The sequence below is a fragment of the Rhinoraja longicauda genome, chromosome 31, assembly GCF_053455715.1.
Source record: "Rhinoraja longicauda isolate Sanriku21f chromosome 31, sRhiLon1.1, whole genome shotgun sequence".
In the NCBI taxonomy this organism is placed as follows: Eukaryota; Metazoa; Chordata; class Chondrichthyes; order Rajiformes; family Arhynchobatidae; genus Rhinoraja; species Rhinoraja longicauda.
In genome coordinates this window covers 352143-374856 of record NC_135983.1, presented here as the reverse complement: position 1 = coordinate 374856, position 22714 = coordinate 352143, and the positions used below count along the sequence as shown (strand labels likewise).

At 49.3% G+C, this 22714-nt stretch overlaps 1 protein-coding gene across 1 annotated transcript in view; it reads right to left on the bottom strand.

The window, feature by feature from the left end:
- The window catches only part of LOC144608254 (microtubule organization protein AKNA-like), a 75841-nt gene that overhangs the window by 35001 nt on the left and 18126 nt on the right, over positions 1-22714 (bottom strand). Inside the window, exons 9-11 of the mRNA XM_078425848.1 lie at positions 19240-19375; positions 16979-17131; positions 12183-12304 (exon numbers count right to left, since the gene is read on the bottom strand). Coding sequence (XP_078281974.1) covers positions 12183-12304; positions 16979-17131; positions 19240-19375 — 411 coding nt within the window. The remainder of the gene's footprint in view (positions 1-12182; positions 12305-16978; positions 17132-19239; positions 19376-22714) is intronic.

Here is a 22714-nt window from a genome sequence, read left to right as displayed (position 1 = left end):
AAATAAAAAGAGTTAACGATTCAGGTCAAAGAGCCTTTGTCGGAACAGGGAAAGGGACTAAAGATGCCAGTGAACCTGCAGGTGGGCTAGGAGGGACAGGGAAGGCACCTCACCATAACCAAGCGGTGGTGAATCTGTGAAATTCATTGCCACAGACGGTGTAGAGGCCGTCAATGGGTATTTTTAAAGCACAGATTGACTGATTCTCGATTAGTACGGGTGTCGGGGGTTATGGGGAGAAGGCAGGAGAATGGGGTTGAGAAGGAAAATTAAATCAGCCATGATTGAATGGTGTAGTAGGCTTGGTGGGCCAAATGGCCTAATTCTGCTCCTAGAACTTGTGAACTGACAGGTGGGGCTGGGTGACCAGGGCAGAAGCTGTCAACTTTCGTTTTTCTCTCTGGAACTGGAGATCATTCCCCACCTGGCCAGCTGGCCGCATCTACCTGCTCAGCATCTTGTAACTCCATATTCTTTTGTCTATGTTCTGGCCAGTGGGGAAGAATATCAAAGGATACTGCAGAATAACGATCAGTTGATAATGTGGTTGGAAAAATGGCAGATGGAGGTCATGAACTTATAAGATCATAAGTTCATAAGTGATAGGAGCAGAATTAGGCCATTAGGCCCATCAAGTCTACGCCATTCAACCATGGCTGATCTATCTCTCCCTCCTAACCCCATTCTTCTGCCTTCTCCCCATAACCCCTGTACGAATCAAGAATCTATCTCTGCCGTAAAAATATATATTGACTTGACCTCCACAGTCTGTGTAAGGTCAAACGCCAGAGGAATGGCAGGCCCCTTGAGATGTGCAGAAGAATCTTGGCCTCCAAGTCCTTAGCTCCCTGAGAGTGGCAGCACAGGTAGATAAAGTGGTAAAGAAATGGAAGTGGTAAAGAAAGCATGGCCTTCATCAGTCAAGGCATTGAGTACAAGAGTCAGGAAGTCATGCTGCAGCTTTATAACATTTTAGTCAGGCCACATTTGGAGTATTGCGTGTAATTTCTGGTCACCCCATTACATGAAAAATGTGGTTGCTTTGGAGAGGAATGCTACAAATAGACACAAAACGCTGGAGTAACTCTGCAGGTCAGGCAGCATCTCTGGAGAAAAAGGATGGGTGACGTCTCGGGTCAGAACCCTTCTTCAGATTGAAAGTAGGGGATGGGGGGATGAAAGTGAGGTGAAGAGCTAGAGGTGCGAAAAGACCAGGACTAATCAGGGTCAGCCAGGAATAACCTCAGGCAGGGTTGTCCCCTAGTGGGCCCATTGTTGGCTCAGGAAGGTGTGAACTCAAGAGGGATACAAAGATGGAGAGCTCAGGAACAGGTTCAACAACTATGGGGGAGGAAGGGTGAAAGTTCCTTAAAATGTTCATACCGCTGGGTTGCAAACTACCTAACCCTAACGCTGCCTGGATTAGAGGGTGTTACCTATAAGGAGAGCTTGGACAAACGTGGATTGTTTCTAACTGGAACATCGGAGAGACCTTGTAGAACTAAAATTATGAGCGGCATAGATAGGGGAGACAGTCAGAACCTTTTTCCCAGGGCTTTAAGCTGAGAAGAGTGTAAGAAGGAACTGCAGGTGCTGGTTTAAACCGAAGATAGACACAAAAAGCAGGAATAACTCAGCAGGACAGGCAGCATCTCTGGAAAGATGAAATGACTGATGTTTCGGGTCAGGACCCTTCTTCCGACTAAGCTGAGAACTAAGTTTAAAGAAGACATGCGAGCAAGTTTTTGTGAGACGGTGGGTACCTGGATTTCACTGCTAGGGGTGGTGGTGGGGGAAGATACGTTAAAGAGGCTTTTAAACAGGCACATGAACTGTCAAGCAATGGAGTGATATGTGCAGACAGATAGGGTTAGTTTAGGTTGACATCATTGTCAGTGCAGGCTAAAAGGGATAGATGATTACATTAACGACGCCATCATTTCCCAATGCAGTGGGATCACTGGGGACCCAGTGCAGTGTCCGGGACAGGTTTAACTCAAAAAGATTGTTCTGCTGGACTCTCCCTGTCACAGCCAGGCTGTGAGCTGCAGTCCATCTCCATCCTCCCCCAGTCTCCGTTACTTCCTTGCTCAAGTACTTGCGTCACTCTGGCCTTCTCACACTGCAGACAACCATCCGGCCAACCAGACGCCTGCAGATCATGTGGGGTGGAATAAATCTATCTCCAGCTCCCTTTACATTTGAAACGGTCACTCTAAGTTCACTGAGTGACCCTGACGCTGTTTCTAACTTCTGCTGGTACCTCAGGAGGAATGGGGCATCAGGCTTAATAAACAGGGACCTGGACAAGGAGCGCTGGGCGAGGAGGGAAGGAGCACTCTGATGGTGTCAAGGTGCTGCTGACCAGGTCCCACCACTCAGTTGAATGTTACGGAGGTGGAGTTCGGGGATAGGGCCGGTGTACGCCTGGAACGTGATTGTTCGACGTACCCTATGAAGAGGCAGGCACTGCTGGGCCCCATGCGAATGCCCATGGCTACACCTTGGATTTGGAGGAAGTAGGAGGAGTTGAAGGAGAAGTTGTTACGGGTAAGGACCAACTCTGCTAGACGGAGAAAAGTGTTGGTAGAGGGAAATTGGCTGTTTCTGCGGTTGAGGAAGAAACGGAGGACTTCAAGGACTTCTTGGTGAGGAGATGGTGTAGAGTGACTGGACGTCCATAGTAAAGATGACAGAGTGGGGGCCTGGAAAATGGAAGTCATTGAAGAGAGGAAGGGCGTGTGAGGTGTCTTGGACATAGGGCGGGAGGGATTGGACCTAGGGTGATAGGATGGAATTGAGGTATGTGGAAATTAATTCAGTGGGACATGAACAAGCAGAAACAATGGGTCTGCCAGAGTGGTTGTGTTTGGGGATTTGGGGGAGGAGATAAAACCGGGCCGTGCGGGGCTGGGGAACGATAAGGTTGAAGGCTTTGGCGGGCAGACAGCTGGAAGTGATGAGATCTGACAGGGTTGCTCTATGGTCTTCCTTCTCTATTTGTTCCCAATGAAACACAACACGTCATTACAAGGTGTTATGTGAACTTTATTACCATGATTCGTCACTGAAAGGAAGGGCCATATTTTCTGGGCTTGGGATTGTCTGCTGTGTGGGCAGCCCTCCCAGCAGGGTCTGGGCTCGAGGGTCAGTAAAGGCGGACAACAGACAGCACAGCCTTGGGGAGTCACAGCGAGTGTCAGTGCAGGGGGAGTGTGGGAGGTTTCGCTTTATACACTAATCATTCAAAGTCCCAACACTACAGCAAGATTGGAGAATTCAGTGCTACGTCCTCAGGCAGAGCCCTCAGGGGCTGTGAGCATTGATGGTGGAGCAGACCCCAGGCTGGTGGGTCACCAGGGACTGGCACCCAGTTGTAGATGGTATTAATGTGCGGGATGGTACCAGGGCGTGGGATTGTACCAAGGTGTGGGATGAGTTCAAGTTGTGGAACCAGGGTGTGGGATGGCATCAGGGCCTGGAATGTGGGTTGGTATCAGGATGTGGGATGGTACCAGCATCTTGGATGGCACCAGCGTGTAGATGGTACCAGTGTGTAGATGGTACCAGCATCTTGGATGGCACCAGGGTGTAGATGTTACCAACGTGTAGATGGTACCAGGGTGTGGGATGGTACCAGCGTGTAGATGGTACCAGGATGTGGGATGGTACCAGCATGTAGATGGTACCAGCGTGTAGATGGCATCAGGGTGTGGGATGGCATCAGGGTACGGGATGGTACCAGCGTGTAGATGGTACCAGGATGTGGGATGGTACCAGCGTGTAGATGGTACCAGCGTGTAGATGGTACCAGGGTGTGGGATGGCATCAGGGTACGGGATGGTACCAGCGTGTAGATGGTATCAGGATGTGGGATGGTACCAGCGTGTAGATGGTACCAGCGTGTAGATGGTACCAGGATGTGGGATGGCACCAGGGTGTAGATGGTATCAGGGTGGAGATGGCACCAGGGTGTGGGATGGTACCAGCGTGTAGATGGTACCAGGGTGTAGATGGTATCAGGGTGTGGGATGGCACCAGGGTGTAGATGGTATCAGGGTGTAGATGGCACCTGGGTGTGGGATGGTACCAGGGTATAGATGGTATCAGGGTGGAGATGGCACCGGGTGTGGATGAACTGTAACGGGACTGCAGTAATGGGAACGGCCACAGGGGGTGGAGGGAATGGTGGGATCATTCATCAGTGGCTCTGGCTGTGCAGATCTTGGGGCAGGGTGGGCTGGAAGTGAGCCTCAGGTGTTGACATCAAATGTAGCGATATTCTGCCACACAATGTCTCTGGCAATAATGGCTTGCTTCTAAGTCCCAGAGTGAGGAGTTGATTTTCTGGATGAAGATTTTAATATCGCAGTGCATTTCAAGGAGTTCTTCCAATAACTTATTGTTTCTCCTTTGGTCCTCCATGATGGCAAGCTGCAGCTGGAGGTGGTTCTTGTACCAATGCAAGGCTCTGTCTGAGTGTGGGAGCTGCTGCCTGCCTCCCCCCATTGCCTGGTGCTCTCTCGGCACTGAAGAGGTTGGCTCTTCATTCCTGAACTTCAAGAGTTTCTTAATCTCGTCCTTTCTCTTTCCTGGGGCTAACTTCTTTTTAATCTCTTTCTTTGCTTTCTGGGTTAGATGTTGAAGTGAAGAGGGCCTCTCTGTGTTAGTGACAAAATATTTGATTAAAAGTCGTGTCACAGTTTGAATCTTTCAACCTAATAGCAGTCACTTTTCTACTGGTTTAGTCTCTCTACTGCTTTATTCTGCAGGTCTAGGCATTAAGATTACAAACAACCAGTTAAATATGATTAGTACGGGTGTCAGAGGTTATGCAGAGAAGTCAGGAGATGGGGTTGAGAGGGAAAGATAAATCGGCCATGATTGAATGGTGTAGACTTGATGGGCCGAATGGCCTAATTCTACTCCGAGAACTTTATGAACATGAATATCCGTTAAAAATAAATGAGGAATGATTAACATCTCAATAATGTCTCAATGATATTTGGAGTAAAGAAATCACACAGCTTGAAACTGTCAAAATCAGAAAAATATTCCCTGCTTCTGAAGACAGAACTCACACAGCCTCTTCAGCACATTCACCAGACACCACGGCAATGTTGTCGTCGAAAATGGACTGGCCATCTCCAACCCACCCTCAGAGTTACAGCTGCAACCAGCCAGAAACACCCTTGCTTGGTCTTGTAGCCCAGATCCTCAAATTCACTCTCACTGCTTCGCTTTCAGTGTCTCAATACCAGCATGCTGTTTAAACATCCCTCTGGGTCTTCATGCTTCACAACAATCTTCTCACAGTTGCCCACACTGGCCATCTCCTTGCCCAGTAACTCAGCCTGAATTTCTCCCTCTGTGTCCCTGCATCCTCTAACAGTTCACCGTCCCACCTCTCTTTACATCATCAGTAAAGCTGAACACACCATACTCAACTGATCTCATGAATATAAACAGCCGAGAGAGAGGACTGATTACAGCTGGTAATAACCCCGATTCTCACTCTCAGGCTTCTGACCGTTGACCTATTTCCAAGTCCAGGCGTGAGGTACGTCAGTGCGTGCTGTGTGTCAGCTGAACACAGGCAAGCCTTTGTGAGGCCCCCATCGCCACTATCTGCAGAGCACAAGGGCCCAGGCATGGTGTGCAATCAGACGGCACGTCACAGTTAACCAGCACCATGACTGAGTGGACCAGCTAGCCGGAGTGTTCACGGACATCTTTCATCTCTCCCTACTCCGTTCTGAGGCACCCACCTGCTTCAAGAAGACCACCATCATCCAGGTCCCAAAAAAGGCAAGATCGACAACTACAGTCCAGTGGCCTTGACATCCACCATCATGAAGTTGTTCAAGAGGCTGGAGGAATTGAGGAATATGAGGAATCCGCTCTTGTGGATGTTTTTATTCACTTTTACGTAGTTGTATGTCATGTTGCTTTTTTTAGTATGGTTGTATGGTAATTCGAGTTTCACTGTAACTTAATTGGTACATGTGACACTAAACTAACCTTTGAACCTTCAAACATTAAATCCAGTCTACCAAACAAAGTTGTTCAACTGTAGTTTGCCGACTGCCACAACACACAATGTCATCGCCCTGGCCCAACACCTGGATAAGAAAGACACCTATGTTGGACTCCTGTTCATAGATTACTGCTTTGCTTTCAATACCATTATCCCAACCAAGCTCATTTCCAAACTCGTGGAACTTGGAGTCAACACTCCCCTCTGCAACTGGACCCTAGACTTCCTGACCAGCAGCCCACAATTAATGAGGATAGGTGACAAATCATCCTCTATAATAATCTTCATGACTGGGGCCACGCAAGGATGTGTGCTTCTTTACTCATATGTTCATGAATTCATAAGCAGCAGAATTTGTCCCTTCAGCCCATGAAGTCAACTCTGCCATTCAATCATGGCTGATCTATCTTTCCCCCATTCCCCTGCATTCTCACTATTACCCTCTGACACCCATACTGATCAAGAATCTGTCTACCTCTGCCTTAAAAATATCCATTGACTTGGCCTCCACACCCTCCTTGTACACTCATGACTGCAGCCAAATCCCAATGCACCTCAATTTACATGTCCGTAGGCGACACCACCATAGTTGGACAAATCTAAAATAATGATGAGGTGGAATATAGGAAGGAGATTGAGAACTTTGTAACCTGGTGCCAAAAACAACAACTTCTCCCTCAATGTCAGCAGAACAAAGGAGATAGTGATCAACTTCAGGAAGTGAAGCAGTACACACACTGGTACATTGATGGCACCAAAGTAGAGTTGCTCAAAAGCTTTAAGTTCCAAGGTATAAATATCACCAGCAATTTGTCCTGGACCAGCCACAATGAAGCAATGGCCAAGAAGGCACACTAACACTACTCCCTTAGAAGGTCTAGGAAGATTGGCACATCGACAACAACCCTCACAACTTCTACAGATGATCCATAGAAAGCATTTTATCGGAATACATAAAAACATAGAAACATGGAAACATAGAAAATAGGTGCAGGAGTAGGCCATTCGGCCCTTCATGCCAGCACAGCCATTCAATATGATCATGGCTGATTATCCAAAATCAGTACCCCGTTCCTGCTTTTTCCCCATATCCCTTGATTCCGTTAGCCCTTAGAGCTATATCTAATTCTCTCTTGAATGCATCCAGTGAATTGGCCTCCACTACCTTCTGTGGCAGAAAATTCCACAGATTCACAACTCTGGGTGAAAAAGTGTTTCCTCATCTCAGTCCTAAATGGCCTGCCATTATTCTTAAACTGTGACTCCTGATTCTGGACTCCTTCAACATTGGCAACATTTTTCCTGCATCTAGCTTGTCCAATCCCTTAATTTTATATATTTCTCTAAGATCCCTTCTCATCCTTCTAAATTCCAGTGAATACAAGCCCAGTCGACCCATTCTTTCATCATAGGTATCACAAAATGCTGGAGTAACTCAGCGGGTCAGGCAGCATCAGCAGAGACCAGCATCAGCAGAGAGAGACCAACATCAGCAGAGACCAGCATCAGCAGAGAGAGACCAACATCAGCAGAGACCAGCATCAGCAGAGACCAACATCAGCAGAGACCAACATCAGCAGAGACCAGCATCAGCAGAGACCAACATCAGCAGAAACCAACATCAGCAGAGACCAACATCAGCAGAGACCAACATCAGCAGAGACCAACATCAGCAGAGACCAACATCAGCAGAGACCAGCACAGCAGAGACCAGCATCAGCAGAGACCACCATCAGCAGAGACCACCATCAGCAGAGACCAACATCAGCAGAGACCAGCATCAGCAGAGACCAGCATCAGCAGAGACCAGCATCAGCAGAGACCAGCATCAGCAGAGACCAACATCAGCAGAGACCAACATCAGCAGAGAGAGACCAACATCAGCAGAGACCAGCATCAGCAGAGACCAACATCAGCAGAAACCAACATCAGCAGAGACCAACATCAGCAGAGACCAACATCAGCAGAGACCAACATCAGCAGAGACCAACATCAGCAGAGACCAGCACAGCAGAGACCAGCATCAGCAGAGACCACCATCAGCAGAGACCACCATCAGCAGAGACCAACATCAGCAGAGACCAGCATCAGCAGAGACCAGCATCAGCAGAGACCAGCATCAGCAGAGACCAGCATCAGCAGAGACCAACATCAGCAGAGACCAACATCAGCAGAGAGAGACCAACATCAGCAGAGACCAGCATCAGCAGAGACCAACATCAGCAGAGACCAGCATGAGACCAGCATCAGCAGAGACCAACATCAGCAGAGACCAGCATCAGCAGAGACCAACATCAGCAGAGACCAACATCAGCAGAGACCAGCATGAGACCAGCATCAGCAGAGACCAACATCAGCAGAGACCAGCATCAGCAGAGAGAGACCAACATCAGCAGAGACCAGCATCAGCAGAGACCAACATCAGCAGAGACCAACATCAGCAGAGACCAACATCAGCAGAGACCAGCGTCAGCAGAGACCAGCATTTGTGCCAGCATCTGCAGTTATTTTCCTACATTCTTTCATCATATGTCAGTCCCGCCATCCCAGGAATTAACCTGGTGAACCTATGCTGCACTCCCTCAATAGCAATAATGTCCTTCTTCAAATTAGGAGACGAAAATTGCACACAAAACTCCAGGTGCGGTCTTACCTGTGCCCTGTACAACTGCAGTAGGACCTCCTTGCTCCTGTACTCGAATACTCTTGCTATGATGGCCAACATGCCTTTAGCTTTCTTCACTGCCTGCTGTACCTGCATGCTTACAGCATAGTTTAGGAACAGGTCCATCCAAAACCGCAAGAAATTGCAGAGAGCTGTGGACATAGGCCAGACGATCATGCAAACCAAACTCCCTTCCATGGACTCCATCTACAGATGCTGTCTCGGCAAGGCCACCAGCGTTATCAAGGATGAATCTAACCCCAGTCACTCCCTCTTCTCCCTTCTCCCATCAGGCAAGAGGTACAGAAGTTTGAAAACACATACCTCCAGATTCAGGGACCATTTCTTTCTGGCTGCCAATTGACCAGCTAAAGTGATCCGGATCTCCCATCTACCTCATTGGAGACCATGAACTATCTTTAATTCATCTATCTTTAATCTAAGCTAAACTTCATCTTGCACAAAATGATATACCCATTATCCTGTGTCTGTACACTGTGGACAGTTGGATTGTGATCATGCATAGTCTTTATGTTGACTGGGTTGCACGCAACAAAAGCTTTTCCCTGTACCTCAGTACACAGAACAATATTAAACTACACTAGCTCTCCACCATCACAAAGCCAGTGAATGAAACGGCCTGGAGTTGGGGCCGAGTCATTTCTAGCTCAGGAGAAACTTTGTTTGCTGGAGCTGGATCAGGAAATTCTTAAAAGTTCATAAGGTCATAAGTGATAGCAACAGAATTAGGCCATTTGGCCCATCAAGTCTACTCCGCCATTCAATCATGGCTGATCTATTTCTCCCTCTCAAACCCATTGTCCTGCCTTCTCCTCAGAGTCCCTGACACCCGAATCTGTCTCACTATGCCTTAAAAATATCCATTGACTTGGCCTCCACAGCCTTCTGTGGCAATGAATTCCACAGATTCACCACCCTCTGACTAAAGAAATTCCTCATCTCCTTCCTTCAGGTATTGTGAGGTTATGACCTCTGGTCCTAGACTCTCCCACCAGTGGAAACATCCTCTCCATTCAGGCCTTTCACTATTTGGTAAGTTTCAATGAGGTCCCCACTCATCCTTCTAAACTTCAGCAAGTACAGGCCTAGTGCCTTGAAATGCTCATCATATGTTAAGCTTACAGCATAGTTCTACTATAAACCCACTGACTCGCACAGCTATCTGGACTCCACTTCTTCCCACCCAGTCTCCTGCAAAAAGTCTATCCCCTACTCCCAATTCCTCCGTCTATGCCGCATCTGCGCCCGGGATGAGGTGTTTCACACGAGGGCATCAGAGATGTCCTCATTCTTCAGGAAACGGGGCTTCCCCTCTTCCATTATAGATGACGTTCTTACTAGGGTCTCTTCTACATCCCGCAGCTCCGCTCTTGCTCCCCCTCCCCCCACTCGTAACAAGGACAGGATCCCCCTCGTTCTCACCTTCCACCCCACCAGCCAGCGGATCCAACAAATCATCCGCCAACATTTCCGTCACCTACAACGGGACCCCACCACTGGCCATATCTTCCCATCCCCTCCCCTTTCTGCGTTCCGCAGAGACCGTTCCCTCCGTAACTCCCTGGTCCACTCGTCCCTTCCTACCCAAACCACCCCATCCCCGGGCACTTTTCCCTGCAACCGCAGGAGATGCAACACCTGTCCATTTACCTCCCTCCTCAACTCCATCCAAGGACTCAAACAGTCTTTCCAGGTGAGACAGAGGTTCACCTGCACCTCCTCCAACCTCATCTATTACATCCGCTGCTCTAGATGTCAACTTCTTTACATCGGCGAAACCAAACGCAGGCTCGGCGATCGCTTTGCTCAACACCTGCGCTCGGTCCGCGTTGGCCAAACTGATCTCCCGGTGGCTGAGCACTTCAATTCCCCCTCCCATTCCCAGTCTGAACTTTCTGTCATGGGCCTCCTCCAGTGCCATAGTGAGGCCCACCGGAAATTGGAGGAATAGCACCTCATATTTCGTCTGGGCAGCTTGTAGCCCAGGGGTATGAACATTGACCTCCAACTTTAGATGGTTCCTCTGTCCCTCTCTTCCCCTCCCCCTTCCCAGATCTCCCTCTATCTTCCTGTCTCCACCTATATCCTTCCTTTGTCCCGCCCCCCTGACATCAGTCTGAAGAAGGGCCTCGACCCGAAACGTCACCCATTCCTTCTCTCCTGAGATGCTGCCTGACCTGCTGAGTTACTCCAGCATTTTGTGAATAAATACCTTTGATTTGTACCAGCATCTGCAGTTATTTCCTTACATCATATGTTAAGCCATTCATTCCTGGGATCATTCTTGCAAACCTCCAATGGAGAGAAGAAACAGAAGATGTGATTTGATATTGTCCAGGGCAGCTGGTGCCCTTTTGCTGTGGACTGTTGGCCTGTTATTCCTGTGTCGGTCAGTACAGGTGAAGATGCCACACTGGAGAACTCACCATCTGCCCATCACTGTTTGATGGAATCCATGTTAAATCTCCAGTGGCGCGCTGGGATTAATGGCCGCTGATCCCTCGTGTGAATGTCTGGCAGGTAACTCAATCAGCATGCCACTAGACTGTTCCGACCAGCAACTCTGGCTGCTCAACAGTAATGCTGCCTCTCGAGATACAACTCAGCTCTTCAATGCAACTACGGACAAAGCTAACAGGAGGCACCCACTTAGCCTGACTCCTGGGCATCTAACGAGCAGTGGTGACCGAATGGAGGGATATGGATCATGAGCTGGCAGAGAAGATTACTTTACTTTGGCAACAGTACAGCAAGTCCTTTGGCCCACAATGTCTGTGCTGTACCGTTGTGTGGGATCACTCCCGCCAGGACACTGGGTAAAAGTGGGAGCAGAGATGGACCTGTGCTTAGGAGCTCCACAAGGTTATTCTCTTATCATGTACACCGTGGCACCGACTGCAGGGGCTTTGATCACCGGCTGCAGGGGCTTTGATCGTCCTGACTGTGGGGCTTTGATCGTCCTGACTGTGGGGCTTTGATCGTCCTGACTGTGGGGCTTTGATCGCCACGACTGTGGGGGCTTTGATCACCGGCTGCAGGGGCTTTGATCGCCGCGACTCTGGATGGTTCGACTGCCCCGACTGCAGGAGAACAAGAGGAAGAAGTTTGAACTTTATTGCCTTCCATCACAGTGAGGAATGTGGAATCCACTGTGGCGGGTGTTTATGTTAACTTTTATGTGGTTGTGTGTCTTGTTGCTTTTCACTTAGTTGGGCTGTATGGTAACTCATATTTCACTGGTACATGTGACAATAAACTGGCCGTTACCTTGACCTTGAATGACTCGATTGTAATCATGTATTGTTATTCCGCTGACTGGTTAGCACGCAACAAAAGCTTTTCACTGTACCTCAGTACACGTGACAATAAACTAAACTGAACATTAGTGGCAAACCACTGGTCAGCAACTCGCCCTGGACAGTTAGTTAATGGGTGTGAAACACTGCCCCACACACTTACTGATTTCCAGCTCCGATCCGTAGTGTGGGAATGGTTTTGAGTGGTCGTGACCCGCTGAGGATCTGGGTCCGCTGTAGGACTCCCCTGCCTCCTCCTCCTCCTCCTCTTCCCGTGGGAGTTTCCTTCAGGAAAAAAATCAGACGCTGTCTGTGGTTTGGGACATGACATAACAGAACCTCAAATGATCTCAAACAGCTGCGTGGCAACAGAGCTGAGACTGGGCAGGAGATACAGAGATCCTACAGCTTAACATCAACAGAGCTGAGACTGGGCAGGAGATACAGAGATCCTACAGCTTAACATCAACAGAGCTGAGACTGGGCAGGAGATACAGAGATCCTACAGCTTAACATCAACAGAGCTGAGACTGGGCAGGAGATACAGAGATCCTACAGCTTAACATCAACAGAGCTGAGACTGGGCGGGAGATACAGAGATCCTACAGCTTAACATCAACAGTGCTATGAGAAATACCAGTGAGAGTAGGAACAGGAAGGTAGGACAGATGAATGCGTGGCTCAGGACGGTGCAGGGGGCAGGGATTCAGATTTATAGACCATTGGGATCTCTTCTGGGGCAGAGATTACCTGTACAAGAGGGATGGGTTGCACCTGAACTTGAGGGGACCAGTATACGGGCAGGCAGATTCACTAGTGCGACATGGGACGGTTTAAACTAAAGAGGGAGGGGTGGGAACCAGAGAAGATCAGAAATTGGAAGATGGGAAGGTAGGGGTTAGGGCCAGTAAGTCTCAAAGGAAGGACAGGCAGGTAGAGGTGAGGGAATAAGGTGATGCTGATGGTGTGTTTATTTCAATGCATGGTCCCGTGGAGAAAGTAGATGAACTTGAGCCTGGACTGATGCTTGGGGCTATGATGTTATGGCCACTGGGGATGTGTTTATGAGGGGGACACCACTGGCAGCTTCAGAGAGGGTGAAAGTTTAAAGGAGATGCGCAGGGCAACATCAGTGCCTTGAATGTGCTGCCAGGGGTGGTGGTAGAAGCAGGTACGTTAGTGGGTTTTAAAAGACTTTTGGATTGGCATATGGATATGCAGGGAATGGAGGGATATGGATTGTGCAGGCAGATGAGAGATGGTGTTAGCATCATGTTCGGCACAGACATTCTGGGCCGAAGGGCCTGTTCCTGTGCTGCCGTCAATGTCCTTCATGCACTGGGTGCAACCGCTGTCTAAACGTGGGGCAGTGAGTTCCACAGACCGACCAACAAGTGGGTCACATCATCTCAACGTTAATCCTTCCACCAATTAATTGAAATCTCTTCCAACTATTCGTTGATATCTCTCCCAAACGAGACAGGCTCTCCTGAAGTAAACACAAAGCAGTGCTTGTCCCCTCAGCTGCAAGAGGACGAGTGGATAGGCACATGGATGTGCAGGGATTGGAGGATATGCGTCATGTGCAGAGATGGTCCTGGCATCATGTTTGGCACAGACATTGGGGGCTGAAGGGCCAGCTTGTGCTCTGCACTGTTCTAAGTGGCCACCCCTTGGCAAGTGTCCGCCCACCTTCTCCACAGCTGCTCCAGCTTCCTGGTGATGGGAGCAAAACAGAGCACGCTGTACAGCTCCATCAATCCCCAGCAACCATTCCCACACAACGTCCCTGCTACAAACACTATCCATTTCAGCAAGAATAGAAAACACCCACATCTCCTAACAGGTTCTGGACACCCACTCCAAGGTTACCAGATACGTCGACGCCACTCTCCCTCTCCTCCCCTCCCCCACCCACTCTCTCTCCTCCCGCTCTCTCCTCCCGCTCTCTCTCTCCTCCCCTCACCCACTCTCTCTCCTCCTCACCCACTCTCTCTCCTCCCCTCACCCACTCTCTCTCCTCCTCACCCACTCTCTCTCCTCCCGCTCTCTCTCTCCTCCCCCACCCACTCTCTCTCTCCTCCCCTCACCCACTCTCTCTCCTCCTCACCCACTCTCTCCTCCCGCTCTCTCTCTCTCCTCCCGCTCTCTCTCTCCTCCCCCACCCGCTCTCTCTCTCCACCCCTCACCCGCTCTCTCTCCTCAAACTCACACTTTCCACTTCTTTCCATTCAAATGTATTGATCACTTTTCTGCCCTGTGGAGTAAACTATTGATCACTTCCGATGTTCCCTCCCATTTTCAATGGTAGTGCAGCAGTAGAGTGGCTGCCTTACAGTGCTAAAGACCCGGGTTCGATCCAGACTATGGAGATTGTACGTTCTCCCCGTGACCTGCGTGGGTTTTCTCCGGGTGCTCCAGTTTCCTCCCACGCTCCAAAGACGTGCAGGTTTGTAGGTTAATTGACTTCAGTAATAATTATAAACTGTCCGCAGTGTGTAGGATAGTGTGTATGGGGATCACTGATCAGCGTGGTCACAGTAGGCTGAAGGGCCTGTTTCCGTGCTTTATTTCTCTTCTCAACTACGGAGAAAAGGAATAGGTGACATTTTGGGTTGGAACCCTTCCTCAGACCTAAAGATGGAGAAGGCCAGAACAAAACAGGGCCGGCAACAGATGACCTCAGTAAGGGTTGAGCCCATAATGGCCCATTGTTGGCTGGGGAAGATGTGCTAACGACAGGAATACAAGGATGTGAACGGTGGAACTAGTAGTGTTGGAAAATAACTGCAGATGCTGCTTCAAATCGAAGGTCGGCACAAACTGCTGGAATAACAGGATTTCAGTATAGGAGTAAAGAGGTTCTTCTGCAGTTGTATAGGCCCCTGGTAAGACCACATCTGGAGTATTGTGTACAGTTTTGGTCTCCTAATTTGAGGAAGGACATCCTTGTAATTGCGGCAGTGCAGCGTAGGTTCACGAGATTAATCCCTGGGATGGCGGGACTGTCATATGAGGAAAGATTGAAAAGACTGGGCTTGTATTCACTGGAGTTTAGAAGGATGAGAGGGGATCTTATAGAAACATATAAAATTATAAAAGGACTGGACAAGCTAGATGCAGGAAAAATGTTCTCAATGTTGGGCAAGTTCAGAACCAGGGGCCACAGTCTTCGAATAAAGGGGAGGCCATTTAAAACTGAGGTGAAAAAAAACTTTTTCACCCAGAGTTGTGAATTTGTGGAATTCTCTGCCACAGAGGGCAGAGGAAGCCAAATCACTGGATGTATTTAAGAGAGAGTTAGATAGAGCTCTAGGGGCTAGTGGAATCAAGGGATACGGGGAGAAGGCAGGCACGGGGTATTGATTGGGGACGATCAGCCATGATCACAATGAATGGCGGTGCTGGCTCGAAGGGCCGAATGGCCTCCTCCTGCACCTTTTTTCTATGTTTCTGTGTAGTAACTCAGCGGCTCAGGCAGCATCTCAGGGTGACGTTTCGGGTCGAGACCCTTCTTCAGACTGATTGGTCCGAGATGCTGCCTGAGCCGCTAAGTTACTCCAGCATTTTGTGTCTACCTTCGGTGGAACTAGTAGGATGACTAGTAGGAAGTCGGCGTCTGTTTACTGTTTGTGTTCTTTATACATTGTGTTTTTCTCCTCTGAGGACGAGCTGGAACATTCTGCGGTTTGGGCTACTGATTACTACTAGCTTTAGCAAGTTCAGCATTTCTGTGATTATGTCGCCTCAAGCATGTGATTCAACCTAGCACACAATGTTGCAAAGCCCATGCAAAGTCCAGTGGCCGAAGCAAACAAAAAGGACAGATCTGGCACTGCGTTCCTCATCTCCACCACTAGGCGGGGGGAGGGGGGGAGGGTAGAGGGGTGGAGGAATGCAGGAATTACTTGAAATTAGGAAAATCAATATTCATACCGCTTTGTAAACTACCCATGTGAAATATGTGCTGTTATTCCACTTCACGCTGGGCCTCACTCTGACAACGAAGGAGTGCCAGGATACAAAGGTCAGTGTGGGTGGTCACGGTGGCGCAGCGGTAGAGTTGCTGCCTTACAGCGAATGCAGCGCCGGAGACCCGGGTTCCATCCCGACTACGGGTGCTGTCTGTACGGAGTTTGTACATTCTCCCAGTGACCTGCGTGGGTATTCTCCGAGATCTTCGGTTTCCTCCCACACTCCAAAGACGTGCAGGTTTGTAGGTTAATTGGCTTGGTAAATGTAAAAGTTGTCCCTAGTGGATGTAGGATAGTGTTAATGTGTGGGGATCGCTGGTCGGCGCGGACCCGGTGGGCCGAAGGGTCTGTTTCCACGCTGTATCTCTAAACTAAAGTGTGGGAATGGGAGGGGGAGTTAAAGTGTTTGGCAACCAGGAGATCAGGTAGGTCAAGGTGGACTGATTTCGTCAGACAACTACGGGCCATTATTGGCTCCACCCTTCCTGAGGTCATCTGTTGCCGGCCCCGTTTTGTTCTGGCCTTCTCTATCATTCACTCTGAAGGATTCCAACCCGAAGTGTCACCCATTCCTTATTCTTCAGAGATGCTGCCTGACGCACTGAGTTACTCTAGCACTTTGAGACTATCTCAGTATAAACCAGCATCTGCAGTTCCTTCCTGCATTACCCTGGTTGCTGAGAAAGCAGTTTTTTCCCAGCCGTTATCAGGCAACTGAATAATCCTGCCACAACCAGAGAGTAGTGCTGAACCACTATCTACCTCTTTGGTGACCCTTGGACTATCCTTAAGCGGACTTTGCTGGCTTTATTTTATCTTGCACTAAATGTTATTCCCTTATCATGTACCTGTACACTGTAATGACTTGATTGTAATCATGTATTGTCTTTCTGCTGACTGGTTGGCACACAACAAAAAGCTTTTCACTGTACCTCGGTACACGTGACAATAAACTGAAACTCAACTGCATGGAAAGCCAGCCCACCTTCTTGGCAAATGCTGGTGAGCGAGGTGCTTGCTAGTGCTGCCGACTGCCGGGGGTGGATTGCCGTCAGCCTGTCCTCGGGGCTTGTGTAAGGCCTGCTCCAAGCGGTGACGGAGCTGTGCAACCTCCGTCTGCAGGGACTGGATCAGCTGGCTGTGGGGACAAAGCGCACACCATGGGTTATAGAGCCCACGCAAAGCACCATGGGTTACAGAGTGCACGCAAAGCACCATGGGTTACAGAGCCCACGCAAAGCTCCATGGGTTACAGAGCCCACGCAAAGCTCCATGGGTTACAGAGCCCACGCAAAGCTCCATGGATTACAGAGCCCACGCAAAGCTCCATGGATTACAGAGCCCACGCAAAGCTCCATGGGTTACAGAGCCCACGCAAAGCTCCATGGGTTACAGAGCCCACGCAAAGCTCCATGGATTACAGAGCCCACGCAAAGCACCATGGGTTACAGAGCCCACGCAAAGCACCATGGGTTACAGAGCCCACGCAAAGCACCATGGGTTACAGAGCCCACGCAAAGCACCAACGCTCCCCCACCAGGCAGTCCCAAAGTAATTACACTCCAGCAATCAGCTTGCAAACACTCATCGAGATTCCTCGAACTGCAGATACTGGGATTCTCAGCAAAGGGATGTAATGCTGAGGCTCGATAAGGCGCTGGTCAGATCACACCTGCTGTATTGTAAGCAGTTTTGCGCTCCATATCTGAGGAAGGATGTGCTAGCTAGGGTGTAAGGAGGTTTACAAGAATGATCGCAGGATTGTGTAGGTTAACATATCATGAGCGTTTGATGCCTTTACTCACTGGAATTTAGAAGAATGAGGGGGAACCTCGTTGACGAATTACCACACAGTGAAAGGCTTGGATAGAGTGGATGTGGAGCGGATGTTTCCACCAGAGGCCACAGCCTCAGAATAAAAGGTTGTACCGTAGGAAGGAGATGAGGAGGAATTTCTTTAGTCAGAGGGTGGTGAATCTGTGGAATTCTTAGCCACAGACGGTTGTGGAGGCCGTCAATTGATATTTTTAAGGTGGAGATTGATAGATTCGTGAGTAGTACAGATGTCAAGGGTTATGGGGAGAAGGCAGGAGAATGGGGTTAAGAGGGAGAGATCAACCATGATTGAATGGCGGAGTAGACGATGGGCCAAATGGACTGATTCTGCTCCTGGAAATTATATGAAAACCCAAAGTGCTGGAGTAACTCAGCGGGTCGGGCAGCATCTGTGGAGGGAATGGACAGATGGCATTTCAACCCAAGCTTCGTGCGGCCATTCCTTCCACAGATGCTGTCTGACCGCTGAGTTCCTCCAGCACTGTATGTTGTGCACAGACTGATGCATGTTGGACACGGGCATGCCCCTCGGCAAGGCCTGTGTAACCACCTTTACCTTCACACATGAAGCTTGTGTTGCCCATGGGGAACCTGTGGGCATGAAGGGCAGCATTTAGTGCCATCCCCAGGAGAAGTGGGTCGGGCATCCTGTGGCACCGCTGCTCGTCATGCTGATGCCCCCAGTGGGCAGCCCCACACCCTACTGTCCGTATCTGACCAGACCTGGCCGGGCTGGGCCCTAGGCACTGCTCACTGGGCACCTCACTGGCCACTGGGCCCTGGCCTCTGGGCACTGAGACCTGATCTCTGGGCCCTGGTCACTGGACCCTGGGCTCTGGTCACTGGGCCCTGGGCAAATCACTGGTCACTGGGCACCTCCCTGGTCTCTGAGCCCTGGTCACTGGTCTCTGGGCACCTCACTGGTCACTGGGCCCTAGTCTCTGGGCACTAGGCCCTGGTCTCTGGGCACTAGGCCCTGGACTCTGGGCACTGAACCCTGGTCTTTGGGCACTAGGCCCTGGTCTCTGGGCACTGAGCCCTGGTCTCTGGGCACTAGGCCCTGATCTCTGGGCACTAGGCATTGGTCTCTGGGCACTGAACCCTGGACTCTGGGCACAAGGCCCTGGTCACTGGCCACTAGGCCCTGGTCACTGGCCACTAGGCCCTGGTCTCTGGCACTTGGTCCTGATCACTGATCCCTGTTCTCTGGGCACAAGGCCCTGGTTTCAGGCACTGAGCACTGGTTTCTGGGCATTGGGTGCTGATTACTGGGCCCTCGTCTCTGGGTCCTGGTCTCTGGGCACTAGACCTTGGTCTCTGGGCACTTTGCACTGGTCTCTGGGCCTTGGTCAGGTAATGGCCGGCCCATGGAAAGACTACAGGGAGAGCGATGGGATTCCCGATACTCACTCTCTCGCTGAGCGGACGTTCAGTGGGCTGGTGCTGTATGGGACCTTTGGGTGGAAGGTCAAAGGTGAGGAGGTCAGAGAGGAGCGTTGATACCTCGGCCTGGAGTAGACACCATCCACTTCAAACTCCGTGTGACCTTAAAGAAACAATAACGTTCAGAGAGTCATGCAGAATGGAAAACAGGCCATTCGGCCCCACCCACCCTTGCACACCCGTGGACAGTCTCCCATAGAATGAATGAATGAATGAATGAATATAACGAGTGCATATTTGAACGAAATTCCATTGCAACTGGCTTCAATGTAACACCAAATAATAAAAACTGATTAAAGAAAAATAATAAATATCATCAACAACACCACAGTCACATCTGTGGAGTCATTTAAGTTCCTTGGAACCATCATCTCCAGGGACCTTAAATGGGGGGGGCCACCATCGACTCCACAGTCAAAAAGGCCCAACAGAGGATGTACTTCCTGTGGCAGCTGAGAAAACACAATCTACCACAGGCAATGATGGTCCAGTTTTATACTGCCTTCATAGAGTCAATCCTCACCTTTTCCATCATGGTCTGGTTTGGCTCATCCACCAAGCACGACATCCGGAGGCTGCAGTGCATCGTTCGATCAGCAGAGAAGGTTATTTGCTGCAACCTTCCCCCCATTGACGAACTGTACACTGCAAGGGCCAGGAAGAGAGCGGGCAAGATCATCTCTGACCCCTCTCACCCTGGCCACAAACTCTTTGAAGCATTTCCCTCTGCAAGGCGACTCTGGACTGTCAAAGCCGCCACAGCCAGACATAAAACAGCTTTTTTCCACGAGCAGTAGCTTTACTCAACAGCCAAAAGTCTGTAGCCTCCTTTTGCTCTGGTATTTTATTTCATTCTTCACATGTTTAAATTAATGTTTTATTCTTAATTCTTTACTGTATATTGTGTTGTTACTTGCGACCAAAGCACCAAGCCAAATTCCTTATATGTATACATACTTGGCTAATAAAATGTATTCAACTCAATTCAATTCACTATGCAGATGTGAATCACACTGTCACTAGTTAAAAGGTTCTAAAAGCAGAATTAGGCCATCATCTACTCTGCCATTCAATCATGGCTGATCTACCTTTCCCTCTCAACCCTATTCTCCTGCCTTCTCCCCACAACCCCTAACACCCATTCTAATCTGGAATCTGTCAATCTGCACCATAAAAATACCCATGACTTGGCCTCCATAGCCGTCTGTGGCAATGAATCCCACAGATTCACCTCCCTCAGACTAAAGACATTGCTCCTCATCTCCTTTCTAAAGGTACGTCCTTTAATTCTGAGGATATGACCTCTGGTCCTAGACTCTTTCCCACTAGTGGAAACACTCTCACCACATCCGCAGCCTTTCACTATTTGTACCCAATCTCTGCCCGAAGGGCCTCATTTGAGGAGCCTCCTAGGTTATCATCCCTCAACAACGAAGTAACACAATCTCTGACTAACAGCATCACACTTCCCTCACTCACTCCCCCCTCAGTCTCTCCTGAACACTCGACCCCTCTGAGATATCTAGTTGCCAATGCTGCCCATCACTCAGCAGTGGCTTGGTGCAGCAACTCTATCGTAAGCCCACATGTTCATTAAAGCATTGATGTGTTCTGCGTTGCAGGTGATACTCTGTGCACTGAGAGAGATGCCGGTTTGTTGGAATTCTCTTGATGTTGTGCCCATTGGGCTTGCTGCTTCCCCTCTAGATACATGTACCTCTCCATCTGAACATTTGCTCTGAGCCCCATTCCCTGCTAACTTAGTTAAACATTCCTCAACCGCTCTAGTTTAGGGATACAGCGCTGAATCAGGTCCTTCGGCCCACTGAGTCCATGCTGACCAGTGATCACCCCACACACTCGCACTATCCTACACACAAGGGAGAGACATTAGAAATCGTGGATGCATTGCTGATCATTTTCCAATGTTCTATAGATTCTGGATCAGCTCCTGTGGATTGGAGGGTAGTTAGTTATCCCACTTTTTAAGAAAGGAGTGAGAAAGCAGGGAATAATAGACCAACTAGCCTGACATCAGTGGTGGGGAAGATGCTGGAGTCAATTATTAAAGATGTAATAGTGCATTTGGATAGCAGTAACAGGATCGGTCCAAGTCAGCATGGACTTACGAAGGGGAAATCATGCTTGACAAATCTTCTGGAATCTTTTGAGGATGTAACAAGTAAAATGGACAAGGGAAAGCCAGAGGATATAGTGAACCTGGACTTTCAGAAAGCCTTTCATAAGGTCCCACACAGGAGATTAGTGCAAAATTAGAGCACATGGTATTGGGGGTAGGGTATTGACATGGATAGAAAATTGGTTGGCAGACAGAAAACAAAGAGTAGGAATTAACAGGTCCCTTTCAGAATGGCAGGCAGTGACTAGTAGGGTGCCACAAGGCTCGAAAGGCCGAATGGCCTACTCCTGCACCTATTGTCTATGTATCTATGCATCCATGACAACTTACAATTTTTACTGAAGCCAATTAGCCGGCAAGCCTGCACATCTTTGGAGTGTGGGAGGAAACCGGAGCACCCGGAGAAAACCCATGGGGTGAACGTACAAATTCCATACAAACAGCACACACAGTCAGCATCGAACCTGGGTCTCTGGTGCTGTAAGGCAGTAACTCTACCACTGCACCACTGTGCAGACCCAGCAAACCACTCCATGGGGATGTTGGTCCCATTCTGGTTAAGGTGCTGCCCATCTCACTTGTGTAGGTCCCACTTTCTGCCCAAATTATCCCATTAATCCCAAAACCTAAAGCCCTTTCTCTGAATCACACATTCATCTGACCTGTCCTTCTATTCGTATCCTCACCAGCCTCTGGCACCAGGAGCAATCCTGAGATTACAACATTGAGTTCTTGCTCTTGAAACGTTGACCTAGTTCCCTCAGCACCTCATCCCCAACACGTCATTGGTATCCACACGTACCACAACCTCTGGCAGCTCACACTCCACTCAGAATGCTTTACAGCTGCTCCAAGGAATCTTGGACCTTGGCATAGTCATACAGCACAAAAACAGGCATTTTGGCCCAACTCGTCCAAGATGTCCCGTCTAAGCTCCTCCCATTTGCCTGCATTTGGCCGATATCCCTCTCCACACTTCCTATCCATGTACCTGTTCAAGAGTCTTTTAAATGCTGTTATAGAAACTGCTTCAACAACCTCTCCTGGCAACTCACTCCATATGCCCGACATCCTGTGTGTGACAAAGCTTCCCCTCAGGTTCCTGTTAAATCTTGCCCCTCTCACGTTAAAACTATGTCTTCTGATTTTTGATTCCTAGTTCAGGGCAAAAGATTGTGTATTCACCCTATCTATTCCCCTCATGATCTTATACATCTCTATAAGATCATCCTTTATCCTCTTGCACTCCAAGGAATAAAGTCGTAGTCTGCACAACCTCCCCCTATAGTGCAGGCCCTAGAG